The 16,332-nt window shown below is 42.0% G+C and overlaps 1 protein-coding gene across 1 annotated transcript in view; it reads right to left on the reverse strand.

Moving 5' to 3' along the window:
• Positions 1–16,332, reverse strand: part of LOC109969925 (NT-3 growth factor receptor-like) — a 205,316-nt gene that overhangs the window by 34,401 nt on the left and 154,583 nt on the right. The window contains exon 10 of the mRNA XM_020617153.1: positions 6,141–6,271. Within this exon, the coding sequence (XP_020472809.1) occupies positions 6,141–6,271 (131 nt within the window). The remainder of the gene's footprint in view (positions 1–6,140; positions 6,272–16,332) is intronic.

Genomic DNA, 16,332 nt, shown 5'->3' on the forward strand with positions numbered 1-16,332 from the left:
TACAGTGTCATCACTCCACATGGATCTGATGCTGTCTGCCACTATTTTCAGTTTCTTCAGAGGAAAGGGAACTTCAGTGAACGTTTAGGTCACATTTCATTGTGATTTACTCACCAAGTCTGTTTTCACTGTATTCTGTTGCACTTCCCACCTCAGCCCATATTTAGAATTTTTTTTCTAATTTTTAGCATTCAGTGTTTTTTAATGCCAAAATTAAAATGTGTTCAAACAGATGGATAGAAAGCCACTTTTAGTCTTCTTGTCTTGGTTGTCACTACAGTACATTTGTCAGGTCCGCTCGGCGCGACCTGCCTCTCTTCCGCCTTTCTCTCTTCTGTTCTCTCGACCTGCGGGCTCTGCACCTCAGCTGTGTTGCATTCGGTAATTAGCGACTCGTTTGTCGGTGCGCACAGCTGGGGTGCATCCCGTTGATTACCTGCCTCCTTATTTATACCTCTGGCAGACACTCCGTCATCGCCGGAGCATTACCTTACCTAACTCGCATACCCCGTAACAGACCTATTTTCATGGTATGTATTATACATCATTTTGTTTTCCACGCTGACAGTTCCTGTGCTGTGGATCGCATTTTGTACATTGGTTAATTGTTTTGTGTTATACATCAGTTTGTTTTCCACGCTGACAGTTCCTGTGCTGTGGATCTCATTTTGTACGTTGGTTATTTGTTTTGTGTTATACATCTCTGGACATTCCACGCTGACAGTTCCTGTGCTGTGAATGTCCTTTTTCGTTCGCCAATCCTCCTGGTTAGTCATCTATTCACCTGTCCGTCCTGATCCTCCCACTCTCCTGGTTTCTGCTGTTACAGTGCCTTGCGAAAGTATTCGGCCCCCTTGAACTTTGCGACCTTTTGCCACATTTCAGGCTTCAAACATAAAGATATAAAACTGTAATTTTTTTGTGAAGAATCAACAACAAGTGGGACACAATCATGAAGTGGAACGAAATTTATTGGATATTTCAAACTTTTTTAACAAATAAAAAACTGAAAAATTGGGCGTGCAAAATTATTCAGCCCCCTTAAGTTAATACTTTGTAGCGCCACCTTTTGCTGCGATTACAGCTGTAAGTCGCTTGGGGTATGTCTCTATCAGTTTTGCACATCGAGAGACTGAAATTTTTGCCCATTCCTCCTTGCAAAACAGCTCGAGCTCAGTGAGATTGGATGGAGAGCGTTTGTGAACAGCAGCTTTCCACAGATTCTCGATTGGATTCAGGTCTGAACTTTGACTTGGCCATTCTAACACCTGGATATGTTTATTTGTGAACCATTCCATTGTAGATTTTGCTTTATGTTTTGGATCATTGTCTTGTTGGAAGACAAATCTCCATCCCAGTCTCAGGTCTTTGGCAGACTCCATCAGGTTTCCTTCCAGAATGGTCCTGTATTTGGCTCCATCCATCTTCCCATCAATTTTAACCATCTTCCCTGTCCCTGCTGAAAAAAAGCAGGCCCAAACCATGACGCGGCCACCACCATGTTTGACAGTGGGGATGGTGTGTTCAGGGTGATGAGCTGTGTTGCTTTTACGCCAAACATAACATTTTGCATTGTTGCCAAAAAGTTCGATTTTGGTTTCATCTGACCAGAGCACCTTCTTCCACATGTTTGGTGCGTCTCCCAGGTGGCTTGTGGCAAACTTTAAACGACACTTTTTATGGATATCTTTAAGAAATGGCTTTCTTCTTGCCACTCTTCCATAAAGGCCAGATTTGTGCAGTATACGACTGATTGTTGTCCTATGGACAGAGTCTCCCACCTCAGCTGTAGATCTCTGCAGTTCATCCAGAGTGATCATGGGCCTCTTGGCTGCATCTCTGATCAGTCTTCTCCTTGTATGAGCTGAAAGTTTAGAGGGACGGCCAGGTCTTGGTAGATTTGCAGTGGTCTGATACTCCTTCCATTTCAATATTATCGCTTGCACAGTGCTCCTTGGGATGTTTAAAGCTTGGGAAATCTTTTTGTATCCAAATCCGGCTTTAAACTTCTCCACAACAGTATCTCGGACCTGCCTGGTGTGTTCCTTGTTCTTCATGATGCTCTCTGCGCTTTAAACGGACCTCTGAGACTATCACAGTGCAGGTGCATTTATACGGAGACTTGATTACACACAGGTGGATTCTATTTATCATCATTAGTCATTTAGGTCAACATTGGATCATTCAGAGATCCTCACTGAACTTCTGGAGAGAGTTTGCTGCACTGAAAGTAAAGGGGCTGAATAATTTTGCACGCCCAATTATTCAGTTTTTTATTTGTTAAAAAAGTTTGAAATATCCAATAAATTTCGTTCCACTTCATGACTGGGGCTGGAATGCGAGCGCCTGGAGGCCGGGCCCCTTCTCACGGGGCCCGGCCGGGCTTAGCCTGAACGAGCGATGTGGGGATGTCCTCCAGTGGGCCCACCACCTGCAGGAGGATCCATAAGGGGCTGGTGCACAGTGAATCAGGCAGTGGTCGAAGGCAAGGGCCCCGACGACCCGATCTCTGGACACAGAGACTAGCCCTGGGGACATGGAATGTCACCTTGCTGGTGGGGAAGGAGCCCGAGCTTGTGCAGGAGGTTGAGAGGTACTGGCTAGAGATAGTCAGGCTCGCCTCCACGCACAGCTTGGGCTCTCCTCAAGAGAGGCTGGATGGACTCTAATACTCTGGAGTTGCTCATGGTGAGAGGCGGCGGGGTGGTGCGGGCTTGCTCATAGCCCCCCAGCTTAGCCGCCATGTGTTGGAGTTCACCCCGGTTAACTGTGCCTTCAGGTCAGGGATAGGTCTCTCACTATCGTTTGTGCCTATGGGCCGAATGGCAGGGCAGAGTATCAGGCCTTCTTGGAGTCTCTGGGAAGGGTGCTGGAAAACGACTGGGGACTCCATTGTTCTACTGGGCGACTTCAACGCTCAAGTGGGCAGCGACAGTGATACGTGGAGGGGCGTGTTTGGGAGGAACAGCCCCCCCCAATCTGAACCTAACTGTGCCTTCAGGTCAGGGATAGGTCTCTCACTATCGTTTGTGCCTATGGGCCGAATGGCAGGGCAGAGTATCAGGCCTTCTTGGAGTCTCTGGGAAGGGTGCTGGAAAACGACTGGGGACTCCATTGTTCTACTGGGCGACTTCAACGCTCAAGTGGGCAGCGACAGTGATACGTGGAGGGGCGTGTTTGGGAGGAACAGCCCCCCCCAATCTGAACCTGAGTGGTGTTCTCTTATTGGACTTCTGTGCTAGTCATAGTTTGTCCATAACAAACACCATGTTCAAGCATAAGGGTGTCCATCAGTGAACGTGGCACCAGGACACCCTAGGCCAGAGCTCGATGATCGACTTTGTAGTTGTTTCATCTGACCTCCGGCCGTATGTCTTGGACACTCGGGTGAAGAGCGGGGCGGAGCTGTCAACTGATCACTACCTGGTGGTGAGCTGGATCTGATGGAGGGGTAGGAAGCTGGACAGGCTTGGCAGACCCAAACATATTGTGAGGGTCTGTTGAGAACATTTAGCAGAATCCCCTGTCAGAGAGATCTTCAACTCCCATCTCCAGCAGAGCTTTGACCAGATCCCCGGGAGGTTGGAGACATTGAGTCCGAATGGACCATGTTCTCTGCCTCCATTGTTTGCGGCTGTTTGGAGCTGTGGCCGTAAGGTCACCGGTGCCTGTCGCGGTGGCAATCCCCAAACCCGGTGGTGGACACTGGAAGTAAGGGATGCTGTCAAGCTGAAGAAGGAGACCTTTCGATCCTGGTTGTCTCCTGGGACTGCCTCGAAGAAATTCTGGCAAACCGTCCGGCGCCTCAGGAAGGGGAAGCAGTGCCCTGCCAAAACTGTTTACAGTGGAGGTGGGCAGCTGTTGACCTCAACTGGTGAAGGTAATGCTTCGAGGATCTCCTCAACTCCGGTTTCATGTCTTCCAATGAGGAAGCAGAGGCCAGGGACGTGGGTTCATCCATCACCCAAGCTGAAGTCACCGAGGTAGTTGAGAAGCTTCTCGGTGACAAGGCACTGGGGGTGGATGAGATGAGATTCGCCCTGAGTGCCTTAAGTCTCTAGATGTTGTGGGGCTGTCTTGGCTGACATGCCTCTGCAACATCGCATGGCGGTTGGGGACAGTGCCTCTGGATTGGCAGACTGGGGTGGTGGTCCCTCTTTTCAAGAAGAGGGATCGAAGGGTCGGAGGGTGTGCTCCAACTACAGGGGGATCACACTCCTCAGCCTCCCCGGGAAAGTCTAAGCTGTAAGGCGAAGCTCTCGATGTATCGGTTGATCTACATTCTGACTTTCACCTATTGTCATGAGCTTTGGGTCATGACCGAAAGGGCAAGATCCTGGATACAGGCGGCCAAAATAAGCTTTCTTCGCAGGGTGGCTGGGTGCACCCTTAGAGATAGGGTGAGGAGCTCGGTCACCCGGGAGGAGCTCAGAGTAGAACCGTTGCTCCTCCACATCGAGAGGAACCAGCTGAGGTGGCTCAGGCATCTGTTTTGAATGCCTCCTGGGCGCCTTCCTAGGGAGGTGTTTCAGGCATGTCCCACCGGGAGGGGGCCCCGGGGAAGACCCAGGACACACTGGAGGAACTATGTCTCTCGGCTGGCCTGGGAACACCTCGGTATCCCCCCGGAGAAGCTGGAGGACGTGTCTAGGGAGAGGGAAGTCTGGGCATCTTAGTTTAGACTGCTGCCCCCTTGACCCAGTTCCAGATAAGCAGAGGAAGATGGATGGATGGATGGATGGATTTATATATAATTAAGTCATTTAGCTCTTGTGATGGAAGTTTTGATATACGTATCCACATCATTATCCTGTACAAAGTTCGTAGGCTAGTCATTACAACAACTGTACTGGAAGAAATGGACCTGATTAGTATTAGAATCAAACTGTGAGCACCTTGAACTCCTTTGAAGTACAGTACACATGAAATATCAAATCTTAGTGGGATGTCCTTTGAAGTCACCAGTATCAGATAAAAGAAATTCAAATCCAACACCAACAATACTGCAGCCTCTACTGGAGGAAAAAAAGACTCAGAAACGGGGAAATGCAACAAGTTCATTTCCTTGAGTCATGCTGTCTCAGCCTGCTGCTGATGTTATTATAGACAGAAAGACCTTGGGATGGAAACACATTCAGTGATATGTGAAATGCTAGGGGTGGTTGAGATGCACAACAGAGTAGGTAAAATGACCATAAAATCCTATTACCAAATCAAACTGCACACTTAAGAAAAATGTTTCCTGTCTGGGAATCCCTCCAAAACAATACCTCCAAGTGCTCTACTACAATACATTGAGGAAAAGTATTGCAATGAATTTTCTTTTGTTGACCTTTGACTGTATTCAGAGAGGTTCTTCTTGCTTTATCACAGACAGTAATATGGTCAAATGAAATGCACATCTACATAAAAACAGAGATGTCACTGTAGAGGAGGCTTATTATTAAACAGGTTACATTTTTGCTGTTAATCCTGCAATGCCGAGAAAAGGAAGTAACAGCCAGACACTCCATAATCTTCATTCTAACTCTCCCACTACTCCTTTTGTCAAGGTCAGAGTTGTTTTCTGACTGTAATTTTTTTCCTTAGTAAATGTGCTATGTCTGCAACCACTTATTCAGTATCACCCTCCTTCACACTCATATTCACATTGGGCACTGCCAAGCCCAACTTAATACGGGGCACTATAAAAACATTAAGAGTGGACACACAGGTGTAATGGTTCTAAATGCTTTACGATCTAACAAAGCGTCCATTTCACTGGGGCATTAACTTTGCTGACAGTAAATGCTGTTGTTCCAGCTGATACTTTTGAGTGGGTACAAAGAGAGGTAGAGGTTGGAGTACCCAGTCTTGGATGAGAGAACTCAGAATGCTTAACATTTATCTCTGTTGTCTATGGTAGATGCAGACTCTCAAAATAAAATGGCAGGAAATAAATACAGAGCACTATGAAGCCAGGCTGTTTCTAGTCTTTATGCTAAGCTATGCTAAGCAGTTACTGGCTGCAGCTTTATATTTTGAGGACGGATATGAGTGCTCACCATAAAAGCAAATAAGCTCCATTCCCAAAATGCTGAACTATTCCTTTAATGCTATTTATAATGTATATTCGGTACATGCACACAGTGAAGATGTACCTTGACAGCTACCAGCATCTTGTCCTTGGTGGGGCTGAGGTGATAACACTCTGCCAGGAACACTTTCCCGAATGCTCCTTCACCCAACTCCCTCTTCAGGATGATGTCTCTCCGCTTTATATGCTGCACAACTGACACATAGACAGGCAGGGAGAGAAAGGGGTGAGAAAGAGAAATCATCAGAACTTTTGAAACCTTTGTCTCAGAAATTGCAGTAAGATATACACATTTTTCTAGAGAAAACTTGTATATTTGCAGAAAATATATATATATATATAACAAAGAAAAATTTGACCTCTAAATGAATATTTTGTCATTGTCTCTTAAACAAGGAAAGTGCAGGAAAAAGCAAGAGAAAGAGTATAAAGCAGGGAAAGACTAACAGCAAAAGGAAAGGAGGAATTACAATACAGTGTACTGGCAGCTGTTTATACTGCACTGTGACTGCATCTACTTTACAGTATCAAATATGTCATGCTGACTTATAAGAAAGTGTGTACAAAATAGTGCAGACATCTAAAACCCATAAAAAAGCAGCTTGAATATTTATCTCAATATAAATGTGATACAGCTGCAGTGAAGTACTGAAAAAAGCCATTATGGAATATGTGATGTTTTCAAACTGTGAAAAAATGTGTCATCAGGAGAGAACACTGATGACATAGGGTTCATGTGGTTTTAGATCTCTGAAGTGCAAATAAAGTGCAAGAAGATACTGGACCTGAGCTTCTGCTGCTTATCTGGATTTCTTGGTTTTACTGTTGGTATTGAAATGACACTGGGAGATATTTTACAAATGAGAACATAAATATAAAATGTCATTTTCTGAAAAATCTCTGTGAGCAGAGTGAGTAAAATAGTCACACTGTACCTCTTTATATTTCTTATTCCATTGTTTGCTAATAACTCTCTCTAATGGGATTGTTTTAGAGTTACAAGGTAATAAAGTCTGACCATTTTTCTCCTTTATTGTGATTGCTTGCAATGTTTGTAATCTGAAGTGTGCTCTTTTACTATAAAATAAGTGTAGTTAACCAAACTGGCCAATCTTGGAAGTTAATCATACTCATCAGCATAAGAGGCAGGACAAGTGAGAAAGCCAATGATATAGTGGAAAGACAATGACACATAAAGCGTGGAGCTTGGTGGGTACTGCGGATAAAATTTTTAAACCCATATACTGTACCTGTCAGGCTCAGTGTGAAAAATTTGGAGAGGGGTAGGAGTTGTTGGCTACTGAGCCACTCTGAATAAAACATGACATCTTGTAGGTTTACCACAAAAACTCTACTGCTTTTATAAATGTGTGCACACACAGACACATTTTCTAAAAATATGTTGATAAAGATGAGAAGCATTACATGAGCACGTAACACTACAACAGGTTGTGCACCTGTACAAAAATTCTTCCTGAGTTAAAATATGAATGAAATGAAGCGTGCATGTTTCCTTTTTAACAAATTACAAGTGAAGAGCCAAAACAAAGTTAATAAGCATTAGACTAAGTTACAAATTAGGAAATAAATTTAACGGAGCCATTTGTAATTTAATTAAATTCTAATGGTTGCAGTCATTGTCCAATATTATCTAATCACTACTTCTTGGGGAATGCTATCACAAAAAAACATGTTTTTGTTCTTTTTGTTCTCTTAGTCCAAAACATTGATAAACTTATTTCATAGCAAAGTTCTGCTCTATAGATGATAAATAACTGGGGCAACATGACTTATTTAAGTGGATTATTAAAAGAAGGAACCAAAGTTTAAACATCATTCAAAATCAAGCTAAACATGCTGGCCTTAGGAAGCATAGCCAGATTTTAAGGTGTGTATGGTGTATTGACAGGTATCAACAGCAGCATCCTTGGATTGGTATATACAGTTATGTACAAACTTTTATTTTTTCAACAGTTTCAGCTAGCTCCTGACTATGCTGCTGCTCAGACAGCATGCATCATCCTTACAATATACTGTATCTTCAGGCTTCCTAATCAGCTCATCACATTTCATCTGTCCTTGGTAGAGAAGCAAAATTCCTCAATCTTTATTTAACCTCCATCTGTGCATCTTTTGCGTTTTTGTTACATTTTGTGACTGTATAAATCATAGAAAATATGTCGAGGACTCAAGACTATACCTGTACTGTTTACTGAAAAAGCATTGATGTGGCTGCAGCTACAGTAGAACTCAGCTTTTGCATCTGCATCAATCCAAGTTCATCATCAACCACAACAGAGAGACAGCCTGAAACCCACAGGCAGGCCAGTGTTTTTTCAGCTCCCCCTAAGACCTGATGCTGTTTGATCTCTTTGTGCAGTTGGGGAAGCAAAGTTTAGTCTCTTTCCAATTAACCTTTGGCTGAGCCTTACTCCCCTGAGTTACTATTGCTATGTACCAGTAACAAATTCCTTGTGTAACATACTTGGCCAAATAAAGGTGATTATCCTTATTATCAAGGTCTCCAAGGGCATGTATGCAGTTTTCAGTGATAACGGTCAAAATTCTTAGTGACAACAGCTTCAGACTGAGGAAGACAAAACAAACAAATAGAAAAACCTCGAATTACCACCTTCTGGCTGAATGCCTCCCGCCAACCAGTCAAATTGCATTTTACATGCATATTCATGTTGGTCCAGACTTATTTAATATAGTGAAGACTGTGAAGGAACGTGCCCAATATGAAGAAATACCCTCCAGACATTTCTGAGATATCATGTTCACAAGAATGGGACAGATGTGAAGTCACTCTGACTTTGACCTTTGTCCTTTACCACTAAAATCTAATCAATTCTTTCTTGAATCCAAGTGGGTATTTGTGCCAATTTTGAAGAAATTCTCTCAAGGTGTTCCTGAGATATTGCATTAATGAGAATGGGACTGATGGACGTATGGATGGAATCTAGGAATGGCTTCCACACAGTGCATGTGCTCCTCATGAACAGGTCTGTGTTTTTATGTAAGGCCCCCCCATCAAAGGTACACACAGTTTAATCAATTTCGTACACTTGTGATCTTGTGCTTTTGGTTTTGGGATGGTTAAAAAAAGAAACCACCAACCATGCACTTAGTGCCACTCTTACTACAGCCTCATGCACACTGCTTCTATATGGAGATAAACACAAAGTTTGGCTGGCAACAGTGCCTACTTTCAGATTTTAAGCTATGATTAGACATTTACTGCTCAAGAGAGGGGTTTTTCCAACAGTCAGTTTACTTAATGTATGCTGTATTTAAGCTATGATTGGCTACTATACATGTAAATTTTCCTCCCACTGCAGTTCACAGCTATTTTAAAATTTCCTCTTCAATGCCTGACTAACCCTTGCTACCTGTGATCTTGTTATGCAACTTCTAAACTATGTTCTGCTTCTCAGGGGAAGCACTTATTGTGACTTTGCCCAAATGTCTACCAAATGTAATCTTTGAAATGTTTACTCATTAATAGACAAAGATAAGGTGATTCTTTAAAAATGTCACCTATTCCTCCGGTGTTCCTTGGGTTGGTTTTTTTAACCACTATGTTAAATATGGAGAAATGTCCCAGTTTTAACGTAGATTAGAACAGAAGTCTCTGCGGGAACTGGCAGCCAGTTTGCCTGGTGAGAGCCCCACCAGGGACATTATTACGTCACTCCTGTCAGAGATTTATCCTCTAAAAATTTGCTTTCCAAGACATCCCTAAGTCGATACACATACAATTTAATTCAGAATGCATTTTGACTGAATTTCATGGGCTAAATGTCTGACATTTTCTCAGCTGATAATAGAACAGTGATTTCTGAAGACTTTCCAGGTGTACCTAACATCTGTTCCCCACTGAATCCTACTCCTTTAAGAAATATGAACATTTCTCTTATCTCTCTCTTAAATTCTTTTCCAAGCACTCCTCCATCATTCATGATCATCCAAGGATCAGTGTTGGTCTTGCTATCAGTTGCCTGTCATGCTGATGATCCAGCTACTGAAGCTTTTTCTATTGCTACATGCGTCATTAAGCTTCTCTATATGAGATAGTTGGTAAAATGCCAAGCATGTAAAAATGTGAAGGTTGTAATCCATCAGCAGGTGAAGACTCAGAAACTGGTTTAACATGTAATGGCAGAGTATAATATATTCATGTTTCTCAGAAGTTAGAATTTGATTGTTATCATGGCTTTTACTTTATTTACTTTCTCCTTTGCAGTGGCTGTGGTCATCTTTCATAGCTGGATTTGACATGTGCAAATTGGAAACTTGCTTGTGTATTAATAATATTTTATTAGTTTTATCAGAATATCTTCACGTCATCTTTGCCATTATTTAAATTAACTAAACTGAAGCAAAGTGATGTTAGTGTTATACTAACTTTATGTTACTATTGTGTCTGATATACATATTTGTCTAGTACACTGTACTAATCAAGTACTGTACCAGTAGTGAACCAGTAGTCACTGGATGCTCGATGAACTCCTTTTGCAATTTTACTCCAGGAAGTGTTTGTTGAATCCCTTTTTGCTCTCTCTTTAAAGTGTTAGACGTTCCAAACCATGAGCTGGTATATTACAGGTTACATATCACTCAAAGTATTCAAAATGTTTCAATGCTGTAGGTGTCAAAACATGTCAAGAACTAGAATAATGAAAAGTAACTAAGTGGAATAACTGATGAGCCAGTCAGAACTCCCTCATGCTTGACAAGCTACAGTACAGACACACCATCACGCAGCAGTGACACTAGTGACACTCTTCTTCCTGTAAGATGACATTGCTGTCAACTTAGCATCTTTGTTACCAGCTTAGGGAACTTTTCATTCAAACCTATTTAGAGACTTGGTTTTAAAACAGAGACTCGAGCATAAACAGGCTGATACACTGGACCACAGTGACAGCCAGTACATTACCTTACAAAAGATTGCCATGAGATATACTGTTACACTATAGCAAGAAGAGTGGTGTTGATATAAAACTGAACACATCCAGCACTACATGGTGACTGCACTTAGAGGTTTAGACAAATCCAGGTTGAGGCTGGAATCAAGAAACTGTTCCTGTGATGGTGTCTCATTCTTAAATCTGAATAACTGTAATTTATGGAAGGTTTTGACTTTTTATCTCATTTTCCAAACAAATATGACCAGGTGTTCCTGTACAAGATAGTCATCAAAATGCACTTAAAACAAAAGTTATATTTGAAACCACTTAAACTCTTTTCACCTGCAAATCTGCAAACTTCTGATACCTGAATTTCATTTCACTTTAATGTACCCCGTGTTTCCTGCCCAAAATTTAAATTTTACAGTGTATTTCAGATGCTAACAAATGATGTATTTCTCTAGCAGCTCTCAAGGTGTACGTACATATCAACAAGCAAAAGAATGTGCATTAGGAAAAGAGAAAAAAATAAGAGTAAAGTACTTAAAAATAGAGACCTGTACACATCTACACACACACAGACACCCACACACCTAAACATACACACACACACAGTCTGGATTCAACTGATCTACACTGAACAAAATTATAAACGCAACACTTTTGTGTTTGCCCCCATTTTTCATGAGCTGAACTCAAAGATCTACGACTTGTTCTATGTCCACAAAAGGCCTGTTTCTCTCAAATATTGTTCACAAATCTGTCTAAATCTGTGTTAGTGAGCACTTCTCCTTTGCCAAGATAATCCATCCACCTCACAGATGTGGCATATCAAGATGCTGATTAGACAGCATGATTATTGCACAGGTGTCCCTTAGGCTGGCCACAATAAAAGGTCACGCTAAAATGTGCAGTTTTACTGTATTGGTGGTCCGGGGTGGTCCGAAAACCAGTCAGTAGCTGGTGTGACCATTATTTGCCTCACACAGTGCAGCACATCTCCTTCGCATAGAGTTGATCAGGTTGTTGGACTGTGGCCTGTGGAATGTTGGTCCACTCCTCTTCAATGGCTGTGTGAAGTTGCTGGATATTGGCAGTAACTGAAACCCGCTGTCTTATACGCCGATCCAGAGCATCCCAAACATGCTCAGTGGGTGACATGTCCAGTGAGTATGCTGGCCATGCAAGAACTGGGATGTTTTCAGCTTCCAGGAATTGTGTACAGATCCTTGTAACATGGGATCATGCATTATCATGCTGCAACATGAGGTGATGGTCATGTATGAATGCACAACAATGGGCCTCAGGATCTCATCACGGTATCTCTGTGCATTCAAAATGCCATCAATAAAATGCACCTGTGTTCATTGTCCATAACATACTCCTGCCCATACCATAAACCCACCGCCGCTATGGGCTACTCAATCCACAATGTTGACATCAGCAAACCGCTCACCCACACGTCGCCATACACGCTGTCTGCCATCTGCCCTGTACAGTGAAAACAGGGATTCATCCATGAAGAGAACACCTCTCCAAAGTGCCAGATGCCATCGAATGTGAGCATTTGCCCACTCAAGTTGGTTACGACGACGAACTGCAGTCAGGTTGAGACCCCAATGAGGACGATGAGCATGCAGATGAGCTTCCCTAAGACGTTTTCTGACAGTTTGTGCAGAAATTCTTTGGGTACACAAAACCGATTGTTGCAGCAGCTGTTCGGGTGGCTGGTCTCAGACGATCTTGGAGGTGAAGATAGATGCTGGATGTGGAGGTCCTGGGCTGGTGTGGTTACGCATGGTCTGCGGATGTGAGGCTGGTTGGATGTACTGCCAAATTCTCTGAAATGCCTTTGGAGATGGCTTATGGTAGAGAAATGAACATTCAATTCACGGGCAACAGCTCTGGTGGACATTCCTGCAGTCAGCATGTCAATTGCACACCCAAAACTTGTGACATCTGTGGCATTGTGCTGTGTGATAAAACTGCACATTTTAGAGTGGCCTTTTAAGTGTTGCATTTATAATTGTGTTCAGTGTATATGTACAATGTATATTTACAGGTATTGCACTGAGGGTTATTGACCAGCCATACTCTCGTGGGTTAGGTGTTAATCAGAGTGACGGCTCAGGGGAAGAAACTGTCCCTGTGCCTGGTTGTCTTGGCGCCCAGTGACCTGTAGCGCTGTCCAGAGGGGAGGAGTTCAAACAGATTGTGTCCAGGGTGTGAGGGGTCTGCGTAAATCTTCTCCACCCTCCTTTTGTCCTTTTGACCCATGAGTTGTACAGATCCTCCATGGAGGGCAGGCTAGCACTGATGATCTGATTTTCTGCAGACCTGACTATCTGCTGGAGTCTGGACTTGTCCTGTTTGGTTGCTGAGCCAAACCCGACAGTGATGGAGGTGCAGAGAACAGACTTGAGTCCTCTGTAGAACTGCATCAGCAGCTCCTGGGGCAGGTTGAACTTCCTGAACTGGCGCAGGAAATACATCCTCTGCTGTGCCTTCTTGGTGATGGTCCTGATGTTGGATGTCCACTTCAGGTCCTGGGAGATAGTGGAGCCCAGGAACTTGTAGGACTGCTACAACTGCTGATACAGTTCTGGTGTCTCGGATGAGACCAATGACCGTTGTGTCATCTGCGAACTTTAGGAGCTTGACAGAAGGACCCCACTATCAAGCTCCTAAAGTTCTCCTACTGATGCAAATTTCAAATATTTACATTGTGTTTACATTTCATTTGACACACTTGCACTTGAACAAAAAAGTCATTGTATTATAATTTTCATTATTTTGGAGAAATCTCTTTCTTTAATTCCACTGCAGTAATCACAGTGTTTACTGTAGCCAGTCATTTCTGTAAAAGGGTACTAATTTAACATTGCACTTTAACAAAAGTTTAACAAAAGTATCTAAATGCATTCTTGATCTTATACAAAAGTGTGTGTACTGAAAGTCAGTTTATGGCATAGTTCACATTCTGTGTGGAGGTAGGGAGGTTCTCTTCGCATTCCTGAGCTTTATTACCTTGGGAACTGATCAGATAAAAGGGACCACAAGTCCTAGAGTGGTTTGAGTAAGTGAATTTTATTGTCTCAGGTCAGAGGTGAGAGAGGGGTTTGGGGTCTTTGGAGACAGGACATGGAATCTCCATCTGATAAGAAAGGGATTGCAGGGAGCAGCTCTGCATATGGCAGTCTTTTGGCTGTTCTCAAGGCTTAGAATCAAGGTCTCATGTAATTATTAATATTCTGAATCCCTCAGAATAAAACAACACTTCCAAAATGTCTCCTTTGGTCTTGTGGACACTACATAGCAGCATCAGGTAGCTGAAGGAAGCCTAGCTTGACAGCACTACTACCATGGCATGCTTATGTCTCAGAAAAAGTTTTTTTTTTCCTCTAACATAAATGCCTAAATATATTTCTGAAATAAGATGAATTCCTAAAATGACACTTTTCTAGAATGTAGGATTTCCTAAAACACTAAGTAACCTTAGGCAGGGCTTAGGTTAAAGAAAGCTAATGAGGTTAGTAGGAGAAATTCCTATTAGGTCAAAATGGAACAGAAGTAAATCTATTATACATGTATTTCTGAAAGAGGGAAAAATGTGGGGCTACTCAAAATATAGCTAGGTTAGTGTGGACTAGTATAGGTTTGCATTTCAATAATACTATTCTTGCTGTCAAACTACTCCTTCTGATAGTTGATTATGAGCATAAACAGGTCACAAAACGGGTGGAGCATTCCTATGGTTTCCATGTGTCAGCAGCTTGATATTGATTCATTAATCTGAAGTCACAATGGGACTGTAGTCCGGTCGAGGATCATCAGGGAAAATGAGCAAACCTTGCTTTTAGAGGAACCCACTTTTCATTAAGTTGTTTTTTTTTTTCTATGATATTTCACTTACTCTGGGGTAATGAAGTGCAAACATAACTATTGTCCATATAAGTTAGAAAGTCTTTCTGTAGTGATGAATATACTTAAGACTAACTTTTTCTATTTAATTCTTCTCATTCTTGATTTCAAGCACTTCCCATCAGAATGCATGTGCTGTTTTCATTTCTATTGCTCTAAATTTCTCTATTTAATTTTCCTGTTATTTATTTTCATTGTCATTATTATATTCTTGTTGTCTTGTAACTCATTCGGAACTTTTGTACAAATGCCAATTTCATATGTGTTCAGCACTTTGCTAATTAAGGACTTCTGAATTTGATTTAGTTCTGTTTTGATAAGAACTTAGTTTAATAAGAACATTTTCTTCTTTGGTCTAATTAGGTTGAGAAAAGTGTCATTTATTTTGCTTCAAACAATTTTGGTCTTAAGGAGAATTGTAGTTTTATCTAGGCCATTTTTACTACATCTTGTTTAAGGGAAATTTTATTCTACCTTTATTCATTTGTTGTTGTCGTGCAGCATGGTGGCACGGTGGTTAGCCCCTTTGGCCTCACAGCAAGAAGGTTCCGGGTTTGGGCCTTTTCTGTGCGGAGTTTGCATGTTTCCCCGTGCTTGTGTGGGTTCTCTCTGGGTACTCCGGCTTCCTCCCACAGTCCAAAGACATGCAGGTTAGGTAGATTGGTGACTCTAAATTGCCATCCAGCATAATACGCTTGGAAATGTATACATGCAAACAGTTGATTCACTGTGGCGACCTCTAATGGGAACAGCCAAAGGTAATAGTAGTAGATTCATTTGTTGTTGTCCTTGTTTTTTCAAAAGGATTTTTAATTTATTTGGAGAAATTTTGTTCCTGTTTCAGGAAGATTTTTTTCTACCTGGAGTGTTTTCTATTTTACAAAAACCTTTATTCCACTTATAGGAATCTTCATTTTTACAAAGTATTTATTCGGTTTAGAGGGATTTCTAGTTTCACGAACAGTTTATTTGATTTAGAGGGATTTTCTGTTTCATCCCCACTTGTAGCTAATAGTCAAACCAACTAAGCAGGTTAAATTGTATAGTGGGGTTGCTTGGGAGCGAGTCGACTTGAAAGACTTGAAAGAAATCTGAAGAAATACGCAGGTGTATTGATATCTGCGATGGCAGATAAGTGTGGAGTCTACAACACCAAGCATGACACATGTACTGAACGAGGCAAGTGATTTGTCTCATAAGTTTAAAGTTTTCGACGAATTGGATTTGGAACTGAACACATCTGGAAACTCTGAAATTCAGCATCATGAACCGGACGAAGATTTTGACCCAGAAATAAACTTTTTTGTGAACTATGAAAATAACTGCAAGTATTATTCGGATGAGCAGTTTAACAGCAATGTTAAGACTGAAAACAATTTATCATTAATTCATTTTAATAGCAGAAGTTTATATGCAAACTTT

This window comes from Monopterus albus, unplaced genomic scaffold (genome assembly GCF_001952655.1).
Source record: "Monopterus albus unplaced genomic scaffold, M_albus_1.0 scaffold186.1, whole genome shotgun sequence".
NCBI classification, from domain to species: Eukaryota; Metazoa; Chordata; class Actinopteri; order Synbranchiformes; family Synbranchidae; genus Monopterus; species Monopterus albus.